The following is a 24,478-nucleotide window of genomic DNA, read 5'->3' on the forward strand; positions in this document are numbered from 1 at the left end:
CATTCCCTTCTAGCCTTTAGGGTTTGTGTTGAGAAGTCTGATGTTAACCTGATTGGAGCCCACTTATAGGTGATTTGACGCTTCTCTCTTGCACCTTCAAGATTCTCTCTTTGTTCTTGAGTTTTGTCATTTTGACTATAATATGCCTTGGTGAAGCCCTTTTTGGGTTGAATACGTTTGGGGATCGTTGAGCTTCTTGGATCTGTAGATCTGTGGTTTTTCTTATGTCTGGGAAGTTTTCTGCCACTATTTTGCTGAATATGTTTTCAATACAATCACTTTTTTCCTCCCCTTCTGAAATACCCATGATTCGGATATTTGAGCGCTTAAGGTTGTCTAATATCTCTCTCAGATTTTCTTCGATATCTTTGATACTTTTTTATTTTTTCTTGTCTGCTTGTATTATTCCAAAGAGCCCATCTTCAAGAACCGAGGTTCTCTCTTCAACTTCCGTTATCCTGCTAGTTAAACTCTCCAATGTGTTTTTTATTTCACTGAATAACTTCTTCAGTTCGGAAGTTCTGCTACATTTTTTTTTATGACAATGATTTCCTTGTACATTTCCTCTTTCAGCTCCTGTATGTTTTTCCTGGTTTCATCATGCTGTCTAGCTGTGTTTTCTTGTATCTCATTCAGCCTCTTTAGGATTAACACTCGAAATTCCCTGTCATTCATTTCAAGGGCTTCTTGTTCTATAGGATCTAGAATTTGAGAATTATTGACTTTTGGTGGTGTATGTTCTTGGTTTTTTGCATTTCTTTTTGGATGTTTATTCATTTTGGCAGGGATTTTCTCTCGAATCTTGGACTTCCGACAGTAGATGGCGCTATCGAGCCTTGGAAATCCTTCCAGTGGGCTGTCAACTACTCCTTTCTTTCTTTATTTATTTCTGAGATTCCGCCTCTTTTAGCCGGGTCCCTCCCCACTCTGTGTGCTCAGGACAGGGCTGAGGCGTGTCTTCTATAAGCCTTGACTTTTAGTTGAGTCATCAAAGTTGTGTCGCGCCCCGCCCTGCCTAGCAGGTGACCTAATTCTCCGGACTGGGGGGGAGGAGGGAGGGTCAGTCAACCCACAATTTCTCCTTGCCTTCCCCTCACTTGGGTCGGCTCCCTTAGAAACCCGACTGGTACACTTCAATGTAACTCGAGGGGGACACCGGGCTCCCCTCTCCCCACCAGAAATCAGTTAGGGGTACTTCCAAACTGAGGTCCCCAGAGATGGAATCTGCCTCTCGGGAAGAGGGAGTTTATCTGTAGCTGTCGCCTAGGGTGTGACGGTGAGACGATCTGGGCGGGCTTCTCATCCCAGCCCCCCCGAGGCTGGCCGGGGGTTTCCCACGCTGCCGGCCCCTTCTAAGAACCGTGGGCCGAGTGGGACTACAAGCCCCAGGATGCTCTGCGTCAAGGTAAGCAATTAGCTCGTCCCAGCGGGGAGCCACGCCAGACAGAGATGACTGGCCAGCCCTCACTATTCCGGGCTTGCCTGGCTCCACCCTAGAAAATGGAGGCAGCTTTGTTGTGGGCGCCCAGCCTGGTGTAATGGGCGGGGAATAATCGGGCTTCGCCCCGCAAGTGGGATTTTTCTGGGGGTAACTCACGGAGGACACCGAGTGGGCCTTTTGGCGTGTTTCAGCGTGATTCAGATGCCTCTGCGCGGTTCCTCCGCTGGCTCTCCCGGCCTTTGCCGTGTGGGCTGCCAATATTGTTCCCGCGGCCGGGCCTGGGTACCCCCTGGAGTCTTTCTCCGTGTCGGCCTCAAAACCTCGAACCCTCTGCCGCTTATTTGTCGATGTAGTATCGTTGTTGAAAGATTTATTCGTCCTTTGTTGCTCTTAGAAATGCAGTCACTTCTCTGGTAACACAGCACACAGCACTCAGGATCGCGCTGTGTCCCGACACAGGTGCTCCATTCCCGCCGTGTTCCGGGGTGTTTCAGCGTGTTTCAGGTCGCCTCTGCGCAGTTCCTCCGCTGGCTCTCTCGGCCTTTGCCGTGTGGGCCACCAATATTGTTCCTGCAGCCGGGCCTGGGCACCTCCAGGAGTCCTTCTCCGTGTCGGCCCCAAAACCTCAAACCCTCTGCCACTTATTTGTCGATGTAGGATCATTGTTGAAAGATTTATTCGTCCTTTGTTGCTCTGAGAAATGCAGTCACTTCTCTGGTAACACAGCACACAGCACTCAGGATCGCGCTGTGTCCCGACATGCTGTTTCCTGACGCGGGCGTCTCAGAATCGTGCTGTTTCCTGACGCGGGCGCTCCAGACCCGTCGCCATTTTCTCCCTTATACCTTCATTACTTGTTAACTGGGAATATCACCTAATTTGATCGTTCTAAAGATTAGGAATAATATTGTAAAACATTTCACCACTCAAATAATAGCAGTTGTTTTTATTTCATGTGATCCTAACAAATGGTAACATTTGAGTGCTTAACTTGAAAATTTTAATGTAATATTAGAGCTTAGGTTTGGTTCTTAAATACGAACACATTTATCACATGGAGATGTACATTTGATATTCAAAAGACTCGAGAACTACATCCCTGTATGTCATAAGCTGCACTATATAACCTTTTTTTCTTTAATAGAGACACATTGAAGAGAAAAACCTGCTTGTGTGACAGAAGTCACTTTTTCCTGGACTTTGGTACTCTGTTTTCTTGTGCTTTTATGATACTTGCAGCTATGTGCTTTATTTTCTCCCACGTGTTTCTTTCAGTGGCACATTGCACAAAAACACTGCGCTGATTTCTAATTAACTGACTGCACCCTGAGATCTCCCGCTTCTGTCTTCAGTTTAATTACAGAGGTGAAGAGGATGCAGTGAAATTGAAGAGAGTGTCTGTACATGATGAAAAAAAAATAATGTAACTCCAGTTTGATCCTTAGATCATCTAGGTGTGAATGCTTAGGGAAAGTTAAATTGGCATGAAAATGTGGGATTTCCATTTTGTTCTGCCTTGTTTTCCCTGCTGTCAGCACTTGTACCTGATGGAGACAACTTCTAACTTCACAGATCTGAAATCTAGCTCCTCAGGTAGTTCTTTGATTCATAGAAATGTGGAATCCAACTGGACTACTCTACATTTGCCCCATGGCTCTCATTTTAAAATTGACAGGAGGCCAGCTATCTGTTGATGTTCATCACATTATGAATTCCAAGATATAATTGAAAAGAAATGCTCAACTCACCAGAGTGGCAAAGAGATGATAGAGAATAAAGTAGATGGCAACCACAGGCGCCCACATGTGTCCCACAGCGTTTAGAGTTTGGTCCATGACGTCCACCCACCCTTCCTGGGTGAGGATCTGGAACATGGACATAAATGCCTACAGAGGAAAAGAAGGGAGGTATTACACACCAGCTCTAGCCTGCATGCAATTTAAAATTAGTATTGGAGTTTGAGGACTTTGATCTCAATATTATTGATGTTTATCTGATTGATTAGGGAAAGAACAGTCTTTGTTCAACAAACGAGAGCTGAGAACAAAGATTTTGCAAGCGCGATATCTAATTATTTGGTGTGGAAAACTAAAATACTTATCCTAAATTAAAATTAGCCTTGTTGGTGATAAATACCATTGAGCAAATTGGAAAAAAAATTCAGAATTTTGGCTTATTTGCCTTTCATTTTTATCCCTTTCAGCAAGCTATTTAACATTTCCAACAGATTTTTTTTTCTGCTGCTGCTGCTGCTGCTGCTGCTAAGAGAAACCTGTTTTTATAGTGAATCGCATTTGATTGTCTAAAGTATATGAGAATAATAACCTTAATTTTATTTTTATAGTACCTATCTATCAAATTATTTCAGCTATCATATTAAAAACATGTGACTCTCTAAAAAGAAAATATTTCTAAAAGATATTGCCACGCTGAGCAACTTAATAAAGACAAACACATTTTTCAGGATTTTTAAAAAAAATTTCAAGGCACAGAGTCAAGACCCTGAAAAGAGCCAAGACCAAAAAAAAAATAGAGCGTTCCAACAAAAGCCAGTGAAGCTAAAAGCCTCATACTCTTTCTGCAAAGGTGTTTGGTTAGTTCCATTCTTACATGTTTTTCTAATTAAATATATGATTATATATGCATTCCTGACTTGTATCCTGTACACATTAACGGTCAACAAATGCTTCTTAATGAGATTTTCTAATGATGTCTGGAAAAAGCTGACAATTGGAATCTAGTGACTCTGGAAATATGTCCTTTTAGGTTTCAGTACAATGAAGACATAAATTAAATTTTCAGGTATTGGGATTCTAAGAAATAAAGTCTGGGATAATACAAAGACAGACTGAGCTCAAGATAAACTCCCTGTTACACTGATAGAATCTTAGAGCTAAAAGGGACCCTATAGATAATCTAATCTGATTCTTTCTTTTTGAAGATAAGGAAAATGAGCCCCAATGATGCTAAGCCCACAGACATTCTATTAATTTGTGGCAGTAATAGCAGGTAGCACCTGAGTACCATGACCACAAAGTAAGTACTCCTCCAAGTATGGCGTCCTGCGTGCAGCGAAGTCTTGAATCTCCCACTTCCCAGTCCTAATCACACAGTAATCTCTCTTAGTGCAGTTTCCTTTACTAGGGATAATTAACCTTTTCACAAATGTGATGTTCAATGCCCAGAACATAATGGACTCATTTGAATAAAGGAGCAATTAATTGTTAAATGAATCTTGAAGTAGGAGATAAGTTTTTCTACTTATCTTTTGTCCATGTATGATGCACTTAACTTCTCCTTGAGTTAATTTTTCTACAATCTTATTATCCTACAAAGTGTTTTGTTCATGAAAATATAAAGTATGCTGTTACTGATACTTGACCACAGCATCAACAAGAACAACATAATACTTTCCTTGCCAAGTTACCTAAGCGAAGGCCATTCTTCACAAAAATTAACTTTAACTCATTCTAAAAATACTTCCGAGAATTTTTCAATACATCATTTAACCTCATAAATATGCCAGAACTCGTCATTGAGGGTAATTATTTTTTCCCTGTATTTTTTTTCTGTTGAATATTTATTACATCCAAAGGTGAGGAACACAAGTTCTGAAGATAATTCACATAAAAATAACAGATTGCTGTGTTTTATCCAACAAAGCTGTCACCAGTGTGAAAGTGTGTATATACCCGAAAGACTCATGAGCAATAGGTGAAGAGTCATAACACCCACAAGTATAAAAGGAATTTTACTGGACATAGCTTTCTTTCCCCCCAAATGCCAAGAAAGCTTGTGATTAAGCCCAACAGATTTATTTTTGCTCCCTAGAGACCAAACATTCAGGTGTACTTTTCAGCCGTCTTGGACACAAATCAGGTGAATTTGTTTTCATCTACTGCATTACCTTTGATGAATACTCAGCTATTATGCATTCAGTAAATGCTCAGGAATGTGGAGCTATGGGATGGTAATCTGTTGTTGGGAGATAAGCAATGTGGGCAAGAACACTGGGGTTATCCTCTGCTCTTTTCAGAGACTCAGAAGAAAGAAAACCTCATTTCCACACAGCTCAACCTCCTGAAAGTTCATATTGTGAAATGCTGGGAATTATATTTGAGAACAAAGTTTTCTGTTACAAGGGGATTATGTGTTTATAGCTGCTGGCATGAATAAACCAATGAAAGGTAGTGCCACAAAATACCTCTGTTATAGGCTGAAAATTAATTTGCGTCCTGCTCAAAGGGTGCCTTATTGGTTTTGTTGAGATTTTATCCAGACATTTAAACTCAAATGGTAGTTTGTTTGAGATTGCGAATCAAATATACTTACTGGAGTATTCTTGTATGGTCTGTGGGGGCCTGTGCCTTTATTTATTCAAACCAGGATTATTAGAGGCTACTAAAGTTTCCATGTATTAGAAATTGAGAGGAGTAAGACATAGTTTTTTCTCTTAAGAAATTTATAATTAAAAGGGGAAGAAAAAGACAACAGGACCGATTCTAAGAAAAGGAAGAATGAAAACTATGGTGTGTAAGAGAAATATGGTAAAGTTGACAGGGAAAACATAGAAAAACCAATTTATTCCTCTTGGGTGAGTCAAGAACAATTTTGGGGAAATGACGGCAATTGACCTGTGTAATGGAGATGAGGTGGGCTTCAATGGTGGAGAAGGCAGCAATGAAAAAGGCTTAGAGGAAGTCGGTATACTTCTCTGAACTACTGGTGAATATGTTATCCCATTTTCCTATACTGTTGACCCCCTTCCCCCACCATATTGGTTTCCACCAGCTCTTTATAAATTAAGAAAACCAATCCTTTCATCTGTCATATGTGTTTAATGTATTTTTTCCTATCTACTTATGGTACTTTTGCAAACATAAATTAAAACAATCTTGTGTGTTCTAATTTACCATTCATTTTATTTAAAGTGTTTTTATTTTGCTTACTCTCACTGCAAGATTGGATATAAATGTACCCATGGTTTTACATAGTAGTTTGACATTTTCTTTATTTTGTTATGTTGAACATGTCAAACCTGAAGCAGCTGTTTAAATCATTTTAAATCTGGAATTTATTTCGTATAAGTAATGAGACAGGAATTAATCTTAATTTTTCTTTTCAATAAATGATTAGCTGATTCAGCACCATTTAACTTAATAAATCTATCTTTTTTTCACTAATTAGGTAGATCTTTTCCATCATACATTGAATATTCATAGGTTTATGGCTCTACTTCTAAACTTTCTATTCTTTTCCATCAATCTATTTCATCTCCAAATTTCTTAATAATTTTACATTTTAATAACTGGTAGGGTTACTAGCCCATATGCATAACCCTTTGTTTTCAGACTTTTCTTATTTAATTTTATATGTTATTTTCCCTCCAAAACCTTGTTGTTTGGTTCATTGGGATCACAGTAAATCATTTAAGAAAAATTGATATTGTTCTCATATTATTTCCAGTCTAGGAGAAAGGCATGTATTTCCATCTGCTAAGTCTAAATTCATAATTATGAAAGAAGATTTCTCCTTGCATAGCTTTTGCTCATTTTTTTGCTTTTATTTTTCAAAATTTTAATCAGATGATGCCCATAAGATTGAAACCTTAAATAGTAAAGAAACCTCATGATGGGTTTCTAATGAATACAAAGCCACAGTCTTATATAAGCCTGAGTATCTCAGTCCCATTTCCCAGAGACCATTTTTAACCATTTCTGTTTTCACTTCTTGTGGTGCTGCCTATACCCGTATTCAGTATTTCTCGATTTATCTATCTTAGATGCAGATTTCTTTTTCTTAAATTTTAATTTATCAGTATACAATGTAGTTAATTTTCGTGTCCCTTTACCAATTCCACCTTTCCCTCCTCTGTCCCCCACTGTCCCCCCATCAACACCATATCTGTTCACTTGTCTTAACAAGTTCAAGGAGTTGTGATTGTTGTATTTTTTCCCCCTTCCTGTTTGTTTGTTTGTATATTTATTTATTTATTTTTATTAGCTCCCACAAATAAGCGAGAACACGTGGTATTTCTCTTTCTGTGCCTGACTTGTTCCACTTAATATAATTCTCTCTAAGTCCATCCATGTTGCTGCAAACGGTAGTGTTTCATTCTTTTTCTTTTTAGCAGACCAGTATTCCATGGTGTAGTATATGCTTTAGGACTTGCTTTCCCAACTTCATTTCTTCTCAATTCCTTCTTCCCAAAGCCAGGCTTAAGGGATGCACCTAGAATGTTCTCTTTCTCTCTATCACCTCTTCTCTTTCCTGGTAACTGCTATTTAAATAAAATAATATGAAATTGTAGCCATTCCTTTGTGTGGTTATCCTGGTGTATTTTTTTTTTCAGGCTATTTTATTCATTTCCTTGCATTTTAGGGGCAGAGATGTCTGTGATTTGGCTCCATTTCTCTATGTTCCTCTTCAGGTTTAAGCCTATACTTGTGAATAGGGGTAAATGACTTTGTTCACAAGTGCTTCTTTTTTGTTTCTGATGACATAATCACATATGAGACATCTTATACAGGTCCATCACTGTTAATACCGCAGGTGCCTACCTGCTGCTAAATGAACCAGGGAGGAGCGGTTAACCTGAGAATAGTCCAGTTTGCACATGAGTTGATCTGAAACAAGCAACTCTACCCCATCAGGGAAGACCTACATTAATCAAAACAAGTCTCTAATGAATTTCAGTTGGAAACTATGGGAAAAATCTCATTGTTACCCATAGAATCTGGAAGTGAATAAGTGAATGGAGATTGGCCATGCAGTTAAGTAGGAGCAAAGGAAGAGAAATCACAAAGTCAGAGTTACAAGCACATTGATTTCCCAAGGAAGCAAAATCTCTGAATGCATAGAAGTTAAGTGGGGAAAAAAAATGTATTGAGTAGAGACTACAGTGACTTTCACCTAATGGAGAAGAAAAGTTTTGAAAATCATTAGCTTAGTGAGTTCCTTTTTATAATCAGAGTATATCATATTTCTTGGGTATGTGAGAGCAAAACAAAGAGGGGCAAAACCCGAGAGTAGTGGGTGGAAATCACAAGAGCAGAGCGTGAGGGAGTGCTTTCACAGGGATGGTACGTCCAAGAGCAGAACAAGGGTCTTTGAGTCACCGAAGGGCCACAGCACTGCAGCACAGAGCTACCAAATCCACCGCCAGCCCTTCCCAGGCTCCTCTGCTGGCGGCGTCTTAATTTCCTAACCTCCAAAATTTGCAGAGGCCCAGGGCTCGAACCTCAGATCTCTTTCTTGTTTCTGAACACTCAACGATCTCATCCCTTCTAATGCCTTTAAATACCATCTCTATACTCGTGGCTTCCATATTTATATTTTAGCCCCACTGCCGGAATCAATTCCGCATCTCCACCTGTATATCTAACAGGAACCCCAAACATTTAATGCCTTATTAAACTCTTCGTGCCCCACTCCCAAACCTGTTTTTCCTGTATTTCTTCCCATCCAGAAAATGACCCATTCATTCTTCAAGTTCTTCAGGCCAATGACCTTGAAGACATCCTTGGTCCTTCTCATTTCCTCCCGTCCTACATCCAATCTGCCAGGAAATCCTGCTAAATCCAATTTTAGTTCTTGGTCTCAGATTTGCATTTGTCCTCAATATTCCTTGATATCTCTACTAAAAGAGTTTTCCTCTAAGTGGCCTTACATTTTGGTGCTCTATTTTCTGGTTATAAACTTAGATTGGGAGACTTAGATAAAAATGAGGGAAGAAAGGGGAAATAAACAAGTATTTTCATAGCTTCTGTTTTGTTCCTAACACCCCTTGAACAGCAGTCATAGGGGGGCTGGACAATATCCCCTAGAAATTCCATCAGGGTCACCAAGGGCCACATAGTGCTGGTGGCAGAGCTGCTTCATCAATGACAGAAAATCCTCTTCTTTCTCAAACCCCACGATCCCTTCTGACCCCAAATCTCTCTGCTAGACCTTCTTAGAGTTAGGTGAAGGCAAAGCAAGAGTGTTCTTCTTTGTTGCTCAAATAAACAGGCTGAAAGTGTTAATCCAGATCTTGGAAAGTAGTTCTTAACCTGTTTAAAAATGTCATGGATGACCTTTGAACTTTTATGACACAATTCATATTTTGGTATTTTACTATGTGTGGATATCAATTTAGGTTAAAACATAGTCAAATATGAAGAAAAAGTAGAATGGGTAAACATCTTAGGTTTTGATCAAAATACAGCAAGCAGAATAATGATCCTATTTGTAATAAACATATGTAGACATATTTTTGTGTGCATGAAAATGCTTAAAAGCATAGACAATAAACTTGTAAATCCGAGGACTGGAATAGAAAGGACTAAGGAACTAGGGGAGGGGTGAATACTCTTTTTTTGGACTTTTAAAAGTAACAACTTTATCAAGATGTAATTCACATATCATAAAATTCACCTTTTAAAGTGTACAGTGAAGCGACTTTTAGTTTATTCACAGACTTGTACAACCATTGCTACTATCTAATTTAAGAACATTCTCATCAACCCGAAAAGAACCGTACACCCATTAGCAGTCGCTCTCCATTGCTCTCTCCCCAGGCCTTTGGCAACCAATTACATACTTTCCGTTTCTATGGATTTGCCAGTTCTGGACATTTTCTATAAAGGGTATCATACGAGATGTGGTCACAGTTCATCTGTGTTGTAGTATGTACCAGCATGTCATTCCCTTTTATAGACAAATAATATTTTATTGTATGGGTATGTCACATTTTATCTATTTATTAATTGATAGATATTTGGGTTATTTCTACTTTTTGGCTACTATAAATTATGCTGCCATGAACTTTCGTGTACAAGTCTTTGTGTAGATGTATGTTTTTGTAAATGACTTTTTACTTAATATATTTTTTATTGTTTGTATTAAAATACATGTAAAACATGGATTTCTTTCACCTTTGAAAATATACACATTACAATTTTTTCAAATGTGGTGAGAAATACAACTCACGTCATCCACGATCACTTCCATTTTACAATATATCTTGCATCTATTTTCTTATCTTTAGTTGGTTTCAAGGACTCTCTCCACAAAAGATTTGCTTTCAAAATGAAATCCACTTGGCAATTTACACAGTAGCTCAACCTTTTTATCGGGAGTGTTCCTGCTGTGTCTTACTACCAGACAGCCCTAAAATCGAAGACCTGCCTCTACGGTATTCAGAGAGCAAAAGTGACACCTCCTTTGGTTTCAATTGCCTTAAGTATTCACCTACTCAATCTCCTTGATTCTTTTTTCCCACTCAAATAGCAATAATTTGTAGAGGAGGTTTATCTTCTGAAAAACCCACTGACTTCATGATCCTTTAATATTTTGCTGTATAGTTCATCTTTTTTGTTTAAAACTTATTCAATGATTCAAAGCTGTTACAATATTTAAAAAGATATCATATCTTTAAGTGTTGGACCTTCCCAATGTTGGGGTTAAATGTCTAAAAATCATATTGGTTGGTAAAATCAAAAATGACAAGATGAAGATCTTATGGAGAATTAGGGGTTAAGAAAAACAAATAAAATGGCATTAAATATATTTAAAATCTCATAGTAAACAAAAGCTCCAAGAGCCACTGTTTACTGTGGCTAAACTAAATTTAACTTAAATACAAATTTGAAGTTTAGACTAAAAGCATAGTACTATAATGTTAAAACCTTTGACGGTAGCCATTTCTCTACTTCAAATCTCTCCTTATCAGGTTTAAATGGAATCCCATGGCCCACCAATCCAATTGCACTCTTCCCACTTCTCCAAATTCCATCTCTCTGTCTTTTTTGCCAAACTCTCAGGAAAAACGCAAACTCCTAGGTGAATCTAACTCTGCACGGCTGTATCTTGCCATCCAGCTGCACTGTGGAGAAAGCTGTACCCCAGGAAACCTGGGTCCTCCCACCACAGCCTCCAGGGGGACCTCAACATTGCCCAGTAAGCCTTCTTTGCAATCTTTGGTGAATGCGTTATCAGTCAGGAGCTTTTCAAAACTTTTTTTTTTTCCTTTTTGTCTTTTTTTCGTGACCAGTAATGGGATTGCAACCCTCGGTGTTGCGCCCGCACTGCGCTCAACCAGTGAGCGGACTGGTCTCTATATGGGATCCGGACCCTCGCGGGAGCGCTGCCGTGCTCCCAAGTGCCGCACTCTACTGAGTGCGCCTCCGGGCCGGCCCTTTTCAAAACTTTTTTTTTTCCTTTTTGTCTTTTTTTCGTGACCAGTAATGGGATTGCAACCCTCGGTGTTGCGCCCGCACTGCGCTCAACCAGTGAGCGGACTGGTCTCTATATGGGATCCGGACCCTCGCGGGAGCGCTGCCGTGCTCCCAAGTGCCGCACTCTACTGAGTGCGCCTCCGGGCCGGCCCTTTTCAAAACTTTTTCATCAGATCTAATTTCCGCCACCATTAATCTTCACCTTTATTCTCAAGAGATCAACTTCTAGATGGACAGCTGAAGGGCTGCAAAACCATGACACTTCATGAGTCAGTAGAGCACCGAGGTGGAGAACCAAGAGCTCAGCTTCTGCAGTCACAGGGCCTGAGTTTGTGATTAAATCACTGACCGGCCTGGTGGCTTTGGGTAAAACACTCAGCCCTCCTGAGACCAATCTCACTCAAATATATGATGATATTGTCATTCTCTGAACATTGTTTTGAGAATCAAAGTAGAGTGCGTGGGAATACTTTAGAAACATTAAGTCAGTATAAAAATAATATTTTAAAATAATAATTTAAAAATCTATCTTAGAGATATTTTCCCAAGGAAAAACAATTTGTATTAAAGTTGTTAAAATTTCGGAATTTCTATATATTTTCTATGACTTAAAACTTTTCATGTCATATGCAGTGTGATTAAATTTTTCAAAGTTCAAAAACGGTATAGGATAAATTCTATTTTTAAGGAAATATTTCCTTTAGATACGTGATTTTAAAAGTTTGACTGTGTTTTTGATAGTATCATTTTATTTCACCATCAAACAAAATGATTACTAAGATATCTTCTAGCTGTAAGTATCTGCTATTTTCTGATCTGTTGAAAATGGCAGTGATTTGGAAAGCTGTTTGTATGTAATATACAATATGCTGTCCGATCTATTTTTCCAGGCCAGATATTACCTATGAAAATTACAGAAGAAGATTACAGTGAATGTTTTGTTATTAATAAAATAATACATAATTCTATAAATTGCCTTTTGGTGCTATCAACTTATAGTCTTTTTCTCAGTAAACAATAAAAGTGGCAGAGTTCGCAAGTGGATTTAGTAAGGGCTAAATAAACTAGGTGGTTTGCTCTGTGGTTGAAGTGATCACACAGACTGGAATCTTAAAGCAAAAGGCAATATTGACTCAATTTTGTTGTAGGGCCCTGTTCTGGAGGGTTTAATTATTAGTGGCTTTTAAATGATAGTTTTTGGAGCCACGTATGTCTATATGTAAAAACTCTTTTGGGATCTGAAATTAGAAAGCTGTTGAAATCAATTACCTTTGTGTTAATAGAAGTGAAACATTTAAAATATCAATATATCTGTAAAATAATTACTCTACATTTTATTCCTTGTGATTAGAAAGAAATAAGGTTGTAACTGGTGGTTTCAATTAATTCTTTGATTGCCTTGTTTGTTGGCAAGAAAGACCAAGCAGTTCCTTGCTTTTTGTCAAAATGAACCCACATTATATATTTTGCTTTTACAGTTCTCAAAATATGCTTGTTGCCAAGCATTCCACTTAAATGAGTACAAAGAGAGAAAGGAAAAAACTGTTTATTGGTCAAAATTTAGATGACTAAGGAAAAAGTCTTACTGAATCTAGACTAATATAATTGGCCTCAAATGTCAAAATGAGCTTGAACATAATTAGAAGCAAAGCAGACATCAGAATGTTATGCCTGTTCCAGCAGCAAATTACTTTAAGTAGAGTCTACACTTAAATATAATTTTGAGAGTAAAAGAAAAATATGTCAGAAGCTCATTTGTGAAAACCAGTGAATCTTTTTCTAGTTATGAAAATATATGTAGGTGTATCAAATCATCCCTTCTCTTGGCCATGCTTGGGTTAGATTTTACATATAATATGATAAATGACTTTGTAGACATGATCATGAATTTGTACAGTCTTTTAGGATTTCTTTTCAGCTAAGATTAAATGACCTGAGAAGAGACAGTGAACCATGAATAGCATTTGCCTGGTGACTTGCAGCTCCCAAAGCCATTAATTGTCCATTATTTTATGTAATCTTAGCAATAACCCTGTGAAATAGTTACTGTAGGTATTATAGCCCATACTACAGATGGGAAATGAAGTGCAGAGGGCTTAAATGATTAGCTCAAGCTTACAGGCAGGGAATGGTTTGCTGGATATCTAGGCTGGCATCTGTTGACTTCAAATTCCTGCTGTCCTTTTGGATATTGTAGGCAAAACACACTTGAAGATCTAATAATTGCTGATCTCTTTCTATTATCTAAATTACTTAAGTAAACAATATACATGCCTATTTTAAGCACTATTTAAAAATATTTAACTATGTTTGTCTAGAACAGTCCCGGATACCTATCTGGAACTCCATATTATGCTTAACTGATTAATAAAAATAGATATCTCCAGTATTTTTAAACCTTTGCTAAAATAGGCTGTACTCATTAACATTTTTACTATGAAAAAGACAAAAGCTTCGCATTATTATGGGAATCCAAAATTACAAAATATATTTTAATAATAAAAATATTTTAGTAATTTAAGACTTAAATGTTAAAGTACCAATATTAGAAACATTATTTTAAGAAAAATATCAAGATGAACTGAACAAACTTATATTATTCCCATAACAACCTTTATTGCAGAGTATGATATTTTTAGTTGAAAGGTATATTTCCCACCGATTATGTTAAAATAATTTTGAAACGCAACCATCTAGCTGACAGAACAAACAGCTGTGAAAATGAGACCTGGAGATTTATGCAAATAAGAGACTTCTGAATTAATTTTCTTCATAGAACAGGCTGTCAAGTTTCTTGGAGTATTTATGCTCTATTTCTTAATTAGCAATTTTGCTAATGTCAGTCATATTAAATTTTTGTAATGTAAACAATGCATCTCATTGGCAGATAAATGCTATAAAATTTCAAATGAAAGTTGATATTTTACTTTTGGTGCAATAATGATTTAGTAACACATACAAAATAGACAGTGCTTCTAAAAACACAGATGTATGTCCTATTGTTAAATAAACTGAGCATTTATTAAGAGTCTACATAGGAAATTTCACTGTGTTCTCTTACTAGCCATTTGTATAACGATGCTCAAGAATGAGATTTTTCTATTTAGCTTTAAAGAGAAAGCAGCTCTGGTCAGGGAAATGCTAACATTTTTGCATATCAAAATAAACTACACTTTAGACATGGCGTTTGCCTGCCTAGTATTTTTTTTTAATAAAAATGAAAATGTGACTACTATTTCCCCTGCTTATTTTATTGTGCCCAATAAATTTTTTTTTTCTTTTTGTATCACACAATATAAGATTCTAGGATAAGGCCTATTAACTCCCATTTGCCTGGGGCTTCCTCTCCTCCCTCCATACCTTCTGCACACACATGGGCTCAGCTACATGCACTCGCACATGTGCTCAGTTACATGCACTCACACATGTGCACACAACACTTTATTCCATCGTGTTTCCTGGAAATTAAGATTTTAAAATTGATTTATAGAGAAGATGTTAGAGACAGTTCTCTGCAGTGGGTAGGCAGCCCAGTCTTTTGGTTCATTAAGTCTCTGGATGTTATACCCAACATGTGAGCAGCAGGGAAAGGATGAATCTGTATCTCAGTCATTAAAGGGTCTTCTTTTTAGTTATGAATATGAAATAGTTAATGATAAGCTATTTCAGATTCTGGCAATGAGTTGGTAGTTGGTCTTATTTTTAGTAGTATAAAATGTTGTACCTTTTGCATTTTTGTGGAAAGTTGCAAAGAACTGATTAAAAAGAATATTCTAAACTGGAATGGGGACTATTTTTAAAGTTGTAAACATTCTATATAACACAGAAAACTGCATACCCACTGTTCAGGTAATTCTCCAGTCATTTACTGTGGGACTCCAGTATGTCGGACTATCTGACTGTTGCTAGGAAGTCAATGAGTGATGCTAACAAACTGGCTTTCCAGGCCATTTAAGAACAGCACTGGCTGCTACTACTTGTTAACTGCAGGTTACATGGCAGGCACAGTGCTAGTTTGTGTCTATCATCTCCTTTAACCCTGCTAACAATCCTCTACATTATGTATTATTATCTTCTTTTTATTGATGGAAAATTGTAAGTAGCCATGAGACAATAGTTGCAGAGTCTGATTATAGACTGTATTTTTTTGTAGGCAAGACTCAACAAAATTGTTAGTAATATAGTTGTTTTCATCTCATCAGTGAAAATATACTTACAGAAGCGCTTCCTAACTGACTGAGACATTAATATTTCTCATTAATGACTGTCATTAATTTCTGAAGTTGGTACAATGGACTACACTGATTATCAAATAATTTTAATGTTATATGGCAATTGATAGTTACAGAGCTGCCAATAAGATGAATGGTGGAAAACTATCAAAATATGATGAGGTGCTGTAGCGGATTGAATTATGTTCCCCCAAATTCACTGAAGCTTGAACTGTGTCCCCGTGTTTTATGTATTAGAAACTTGGACCCCCCGTGACTGTTAAGAGAGTGGAAAACCCTGTTATGTTAACTGAAAGGTGGGGCCTTCAAGAGGCGATTGGATTGTGGGACCGTGCAGTCATGAATGGGTTAAAAATGGTGGTCATGGGTGTGGCTCTGAAGGCTTTAAAAGAAGGAAGAGGAGAGTTTGTTTCTCTCTTGCTCTTTTTACTCCACCATTTTTCACAATGTGAGACCCTGCCACCACCAGGTCCTTCACCAGATGTGTCCCCTGGACTTTGGATTTGTCAGCCTCTGGAACTGTAAGCAATAAATTTTATTTTCTTTATAAATCACCCAGTTCTGTGTATTTTGTTATAAACAACAGAAACGGAATAGTACAGGTGCAAAGAAAGTTCTTCTCTGAAAGAGTAAACTTCTCAGGTTAGGGGTGGGATATGAGGATGTTTTATTCAAGGAAAGCAATAACTGCAATAACTGTGGTTCAGTGGACCAATGATATCTCTACACAACAGGAAAAGACAGCCATCTCTATGCGATTCATGCAGCATCAAAATCATCCTCTAAGAAAATGTGCACAGGATATGATTTTATCGCTATGACACTGTTGAGTCACCACAAAAATAAATTCAAATAGGAGCAAAATATAAGTAAACAAACACCCTAATGTTACAGCAGAAAGGAAATTTAAAAAGTTAATTTTACAGTATTGGGGGGGGGGCTGGCTACATGATGCTATATCATGTCATTACTTTAAAATTTAAACTAAATTACTGGTTTCTATTGCAGAGTCATGTCCAGTCAGATAAAAGTTTGGCCAAAAGCTTCAGCCAAGACTCACCTTATGAGACTGTGAAAGATCTGACAGAGTCATGGCCTCACAGAATAAATAAAAAGTTACCTCCAAAGATGCCTGAAAATCTTCAACTGATTGTGAATTTTTGTCTTTGGTCAATAAAAATGAATTTTATTCTGTGAAAATAGCCCCTCAGAGAACTAACAATTCGCCCAATGCAGCCTTCCTCAAAACATCTCCTCTGCCTTCTCCAGGAAGGAAAGAGACAGTAAAAATGTTCAGTGGCTCTCCTGTGTCACAGTTCCAACCGCATCTCTGACTTACTCATTCAGTTTTCCTTGCATGGAATCTGCCCTCACCTCATGCCGTCACCCAAATCCTTACCTTGTGAAGTCACAGTCACCCCTAAAGACAACCTTCGTAAAGCTTTGCAGACCTCCTTGCACAGAAGCCATCTCTTCCTCTAATTAACATGAGATGATATTTGGAATCACAGTGCTTGGCACACAGCAAATTCCCAGAAGTTTTAAATACTCTCCAGGACATCTTTGATACTCCTTTAGATCTGAGTATATTTATTGTAAAATATTTCACCTTTTGGTTTATGTGAGCTCTTTCTTATATTTCCTACTACGGGATGTTATTTGAGTTCTTCTGCAGGCTCGTGAGTGTGCTACAGTTAAAGAGGGCAGTGAGCACGTTTGTTCACGTCTGTACGCTTCATAGCTCTATTCCTAATGAATGCTGATGGAATTACGAACAACAGAACAGGCATATGATTTAGTTAGGGTTCATTGTGAATGAATGTTTCAGATATTTTGTGAAAAATGATTTTCAATGGTGTAGCAGACTGGGGGCATGTAAACAAGGAGATGTGAGACTCAAAGAGGAGACAACATCCTTAATGCAGACAGAGCAAAGAAATGTGGGGCTGCGGATGGTGAATGCCAAAGCTGGGATTCCGGCCTCGGATTGTGCCTGCAGGAAGATATCCATCTGCAAGACAGTCAGCAGAGCGCCTTCATTTATTTTTCTCAAAAATGTGTCAGTGAACCTCAGTTTCTGATCATGTATAGAAAAACAATGATTAAGAAACCCCAGGAAAGTACATAAACATCCTTTTAAAGGCCTACTTAAGATCACAAAAAAAATAATGGAAACTGCAGGGACCAAAAATGAAGCAGTAGCTCGAGTCAAGGAAAGGCAGCGTCCCAGGGAATGTATGATCTCTGCTGGACTTTGGATTTAATGTTGTGTCAGGCATAAGAGGCAAAGTCACGGACCCTTGAAGGGTGGAGATTGCTGACTGAGATACTTGAGTAAAGCTGAATATTTACTGGGCTTTACCCTCAGAGAGAAGGTTGACCAGAGAACCAACTCGTGGCAAACAGAGATGACAAGAGAGCTTGTGTGTCTTGACCCGGGCTCTCTCACATTGAATCATATCACGGAACAGCTGGCACCTCAGAACCATGGGGGATGGATAGACTAGTCAGTAAATGGTACTGCGATAATTGGTTATCCTAACGGAAGTGAAATAAAATTGTCCCCTATCTCACAGCTGCCACAAAAATCAATTCAGGTTAAATGAAGAGCTAAATGTTTCAAGCAAAACAAAGCCTGATAGGAACAAGTGTTGCTGAGTTGTGAAGTGGAGGGTGTTCTCCTATAGAGCAGACAGCGGATAAACTGGTAAAACTACTTTGGAATGCAAATTTACCAATATCTATTAGAGCTGAAGATACGGTTATTTTAAGACTCAGCACTTCTATTCCTACATACATACCCGAAAAAAATATTATTTCACACGTGCACAAATTGCTGTGCAAGAATGTTCAAAGCCGCATTATTTGAATTCACAAACATCCAACACCTGGATGCATTAGTTTTCTATTGATGTGTAACAAATTACCACAAATTTAGCAGCTTCAAACGATCTTTTATTATCTCACAGTTTCTGTAGGTCAAAAGTGTGGGTGTGATTGTATAACCATATTCTCTGCTCAGAGACTCAAAAAACAGTAAAATCAAAGTGTTGGCTTCAGGCTGATCTGGAGCTTGGGGCCTCCTAACATCGTTTGGGTTGTGATCAGAATTTAGTTCCCTGTGGATGTAGAACTAAGTTCTTCCTTTCTTGACAGCTGTTGGCCAGGGTCCTAGCCACATGACCATTCATTACGTGGCAACTTACTTCTTCAAAGCCAACAGAAGACCTCTCTCGCTTCAAATATCTCTCTTCAAGAAAGGCCCAGTGTTTCTGATTAGGTCAGATCCATTTAAGATAATCTCCTTTTTGACTGACTCAACATTAAATGGTTAGCAATCTATTCACAGCGTGAAATCCCATCACATATATTCACAAATCCTGTTCATACATGTGGGGAAGGGATTACGCAGAGTGTGTACACCAGAGGGCAGATATCAGGGAATGTCTTAGAATTCGCCTACCATATAGGAGAAGCAAAAAATAAACTGTAATGTTTATGTCAATAGTGCAAAATATATATATATTACAATGTATAGTTGCATTTTCTACAGCCATGACAATAAATGAAATACGGCTTCGTGTACGTATGTAGGCAAATCTCACAAACATGTTGAGCAATAAAAACAATTAGCAGAAGAAATAGTGCAATATGAGATTATATGAGGCAAGTTGAAATTATGCCAAAAGATATATGATTTTCAGTTTATATATGCACTAAAAACATAAAGAAAAGTACTAAGATTATAAACATCAAATTCAGAAAAGTGGTTCTCTAAGGGAGAGAGTGATAGGAGAGCAGTCAGGAGGGGCACCCAAGAACTCTAGATCTACTGCTAATGTTTTGTTTGTTAAAGTGTGCGTGGCTGCAGAGGAAAACGTTTTATTACTTTTTATATCTTTTTGCATGCTGAAATATTTTATGACAAAATTAAAAATATGTGAAAGACAAAACAGTAAAGACAAAACAGTAAAGCAAAAATAATAAAGATTTCAGCAATATTAATTGAACTAACACTTTTGAAGATAAAATAAACCTTGAATTTATTAAAAACGTAGTCATAGTTCCTAACTACATCTGGCAAATAACCAAAAAATTTAAGGAGCAAGTTGCTTCTTCAGATTTCTCAGTGATACACTTTTTTTTTTTTTTTTTTTGTCTTTTGTCTTTTTCCGTGTCCGGCAACGGATCGCAACCCTCAGTGTTGCCCCCGTACCGGACCAGGGACCGGCAACGGGATTGCAAACCTCGGCGTTGCTCCCGCGCCTCGCTCAGCCAGTGAGCGGGAACCGGTCTGTATGTGGGATCCAAACCCTCGGGCGGGAGCGCCGCCGCGCATCCCAAGTGGCGCACTATCCAGTGCGCCACCGGGCCGGCCCAACATGTAGATAATTTTTAAGAGAGGATATACAGTGAAAAGTCCCCTGTTTCTCTCCCCAGAGGAAACATCTGCTATGTTGCTTTACATATCCTTAAGATAATCTGTGAAGTTTAAACACATATTTTAAATTTGAGGGGGCTTCAAAAGGTTCATGAAAAGATTCGTATCATCTTTTTCTTTTCTTTTTCTTTTTTTCTCAGATCTGGCAGAATCATATTATCTTCTAATACTATTTTTTCACAATCTTTTTGAAGGTGATACACTTTAACACAAACAAATAAAAGCATTAGTCATTTTGATGGTGAGATGAAAACAGGGAAATTAATTTATAATTAAGTATTTTATAGCATTTGTTGCTTACATTATATAATGACTCTTTTGGACATGATTTTTAAGTGAAAATTTAATAGAGCAAGTAATCAACATTTAGAGAATGAAAATTAAGAAAACCTATATCAAATAAATAATATTAAAATTCAAGTACTTCATGTTACTGAGGATGGCATATTACTTATAAATAAAAACTCTCCCCATTTGCACAAATGAAAACAAATGAGGCCTGTGTATTATCATTTTAGTGGGAAATTAGAAGGAATAAAGATATTGAGCCAGTTAAAAATGTACAGTGAATGTTTAGTGCATTTATTTTAGTAACTTAGAGGTTGCTTTATCTCACAAATAGAAGGAAAAACTGAGTAAAACTTTAGTGAAACTGTGCTTATAGCTTTTGTCGGGCCACTGTGGGAAAACACACCATTTGTTTTTGTTTTTGTTACGGAAATACTGAGGTTGCTCCTGCTTATGCCAATGTGTTTCATAACTTGTATGGGCTGTTCCATCATGAAAAGTTAATCTAAATTATACTCACACTACAATATATTCATCCCAACAAAACAGGAACTGCTGGATAATGCCTTACAGCAGGATTTGATTTTACTTGTTATTTCTATTTAGCAGTGTGTCTGTTTGGTCCAAACTAAAATAGAAAGTTATTGCCTTGAAACGACAACACTGTTTTCTTAAATTCTATCAGTATATCATTCTTTTTTTCCCATTGAAAAAAATTCGAGCACCCCTTGTCCATCTCATGGGATTGTATGCGGAGACTCCCCTGGCTGTTGTTCTCCCTGACTCTACTTTCTGATGCTTACTGATCCCACGGCACAGTGTTGAGTGCTTTGGGAGGTGCATGGAATGCACAGTGCTTCCAACCTCAAGACACCTGTGTGTAAATGTCGATGTCATATGACAGCAAGTGGCCAGTACCATAAAAGAAGGGAGAGCAAAAGTCTACAACTGATCTGCTCTCTGCCCGGCCCTATGCCACCTGCTTTGCAGGTACCTATATGGGCAACTTGAGAAGGAGTTGGGGCCCAGATGCTTCTGGTGAGAGGAACTAAACATCAGCCCTCTTTCTACCACTTGCCCATTTACACACCCTGTTGGCACACAGCATATAGGAGCTTTGGAGACAGAGGAGAGAAAGGAAATCTTGTCCAGGTTTTGGGTCTGACCATTGTAGTGTTTTTAATGGTTGTATCCTCACATCCATTTTTAATTCCAGCCATCTTGCCAGGAGTTAGGAATGACCATGTTACCCAATCCTACCAATGTGATACCTGGAAAGGTTTTTTTGCTCCTAAGAAGGAGACCTGGGAAAAGAGGACCCACTTATTCCTCTAGATGTCATCAAGAAGACAGGAAATGTTACATCCATTTTCCTAACCCATGAAGACAACACAAGGAGAAGGCAGCTGTATCAGTTCACTAGAGCCGCTGTAACAAAGTACCAGAGACTGGGTGGATGAACGCAGCAGAAATGTCTGGTCTCACAGTTCTAGAGGCTGGAAGTCTGAAATCAAGGTGTTGGCAGGGATCTGCTCTCTCCCTCTGATGTCTCTAGGGGAAACTCTTCCCTTGTGTATTCTATCTTTGGGGGTTTGCCAGTATTTCCTGGTGTTCCTTGGTTTGTAGATGCCACTCCAATCACATGGCTGTATCCCTGTGTATCTTTTTGTAGTTTTCCTTCTATGTATGTATGTCTGTGCCCAAATTTCCTCCTCTTATAAAAGCACCAGACGTACTGGATTAGGGTCCACCCTAACAACCTCATTTTAACTCAATTACTTCTATTTCCAAGCAAGGTCACATTTTGAAGTACTGGGGGTTAGGACATTAACATATATATTTTTAAAATTTTTAAACTGACACATTGTAATTTTACATATTTATGGGGTAAAATGATGTTTTGATAGATACATTTTATATAATGATGAAATCCGAATAGCTGATCACCTCATGCATTTATCACTTTTGGGGGATACAATTCAATCCAAACAACAATGGAGAAAATTTCAGTGAAAGATCCCGAGTCCTGACCTCCTGATTCAAGAATTTTGAATTATCTTTTGAATTTTGTGAGATAAATTTCCTTATTGTCTAAGTCAGTTGGAATCAAGTTTTCTGTTGCTTGCAGCAAAAGCCTTTGCAACAGAATTATGCAGACATTTCTGTTGAGATAAGAGTGAGAGCCATTGAACAGGCATCTCTCAAAGGAAGATATATGAATGGCCAACAGACATATGAAAAAATGCTCAACCTCACGCAGTATCCAGGAAATGCAAATCAAAACCACACTGAGATACCATCTCACCCCAGTTAGGATGGCTAATATCCAAAAGACTCTGAACGATAAATGCTGGTGAGGTTGTGGAGAAAAAGGAACTCTCATACATTGTTGGTGGGGCTGCAAAATGGTGCAGCCTGTATGGAAAATGGTATGGAGGTTCCTCAAACAATGGCAGATAGATCTACCATATGACCCAGCTATCCCACTGCTGGGAATATACCCAGAGGAATGGAAATCATCAAATCGAAGTTATACCTGTTCTCTAATATTCATCGCAGCACTCTTTACAATAGCTAAGAGTTGGAACCAGCCCAAATGTCCATCATCAGATGAGTGTATACGGAAAATGTGCTATATCTACACAACGGAATACTACTCTGCTATAAAAAAGAATGAAATACTGCCATTTGCAATGACATGGATGCACCTAGAGAGAATTATATTAAGTGAAACAAGTCAGGCACAGAAAGAGAAATACCACATGTTGTCATTTATTTGTGGGAGCTAAAAATAAATAAATACACAAACAAACATGGGGGGCAGGGGAGAAGATACAACAATCACAATTCCTTGAATTTTTTAAGACAAGTGAAGAGATATGATGTTGATGGGCAAGAGGGGGAAGAGGAAGGAGGGAGGGAGGAATCGGTAAAGGGACACAAAAATCAACTACATTGATTTAGAGGTTTGGATTGAAAAAAAAATATGGATTGAAAAAAAAAGAGTGAGAGCCATGATGTAGGACAATAGGGGTCCTGGAGGAATGAACAAAAGTGCAAGGAAGAATCTTGCATGCTGAGCCTGGTGCAGTGCATAAGTATCACAGATGTCTGTTTGGGTTTAGCACTGTTATTCATTCTTCGCTCAAAAACCTACCGTCATCTGGAACATGTTTTCACATGTCTCATGTGTTGCATCTTCTGTGACAAATACTATTTTTCCTGTGGGATGTGGAATATCAGATACAGGCCCAGGATTCTGACAAGAACCTTACCATCACCCATAGGCTGTGCCTCAACAATGTTAATGTCTTGTGTGCCTTCTTGATTTCATTAAGTCTGCAGGAAGTTTTTGATAAACTATTCCATACATCTTTCCTTCTGGGTATGGACTGACAAAATATTTTTATTGTTGGCACTCAATAAATATCTCCTGACTAATCCTAATCGACTACATCCCAGTGGCACATGTGACCCTAATGGATAACAGCTGGGAGGATCAGTAGACAATTACAAATTCAGCTTTCAAGCTATGTAGCTTTGAGTAGGTTACCCAAACTCTCTAAGTATCAGTTTTATCATCTGTAAATAGGGCTATTAGTTAAGATATCAGTTAGACAGATATCACCGCCATTTAAAAATGAGTGTAACTCAGACAAATTAAATGTTACCAAGACTGCATACCTAGTCAACAGTGCTTAAGCATGATTCTAAAATCAACGTGATTTCCCATTACCTAATACAAGAAGAAGGAAGGAGTATTAAAGAAATGAACAACTAATAAGTAACTTGAAGGTCCCTTGGGCTGCATCAGTTTATGAATCCTCAGGTCAAATTTCAACAGGCTTTGATGATTCCC

The 24,478-nt window shown here is 38.1% G+C and overlaps 1 protein-coding gene across 1 annotated transcript in view; it reads right to left on the bottom strand.

Annotated features, from left to right (window-relative positions):
* Positions 1-3,189: 3,189 nt before the first annotated feature.
* The window catches only part of NALCN (sodium leak channel, non-selective), a gene marked incomplete at its 3' end in the record, with an annotated part of 169,820 nt that continues 148,531 nt past the window's right edge, over positions 3,190-24,478 (bottom strand). The window contains exon 13 of the mRNA XM_008583606.1: positions 3,190-3,327. Within this exon, the coding sequence (XP_008581828.1) occupies positions 3,190-3,327 (138 nt within the window). The remainder of the gene's footprint in view (positions 3,328-24,478) is intronic.

The sequence above is a fragment of the Galeopterus variegatus genome, unplaced genomic scaffold (genome assembly GCF_000696425.1).
Source record: "Galeopterus variegatus unplaced genomic scaffold, G_variegatus-3.0.2 Scaffold8, whole genome shotgun sequence".
Classification (NCBI taxonomy): Eukaryota; Metazoa; Chordata; class Mammalia; order Dermoptera; family Cynocephalidae; genus Galeopterus; species Galeopterus variegatus.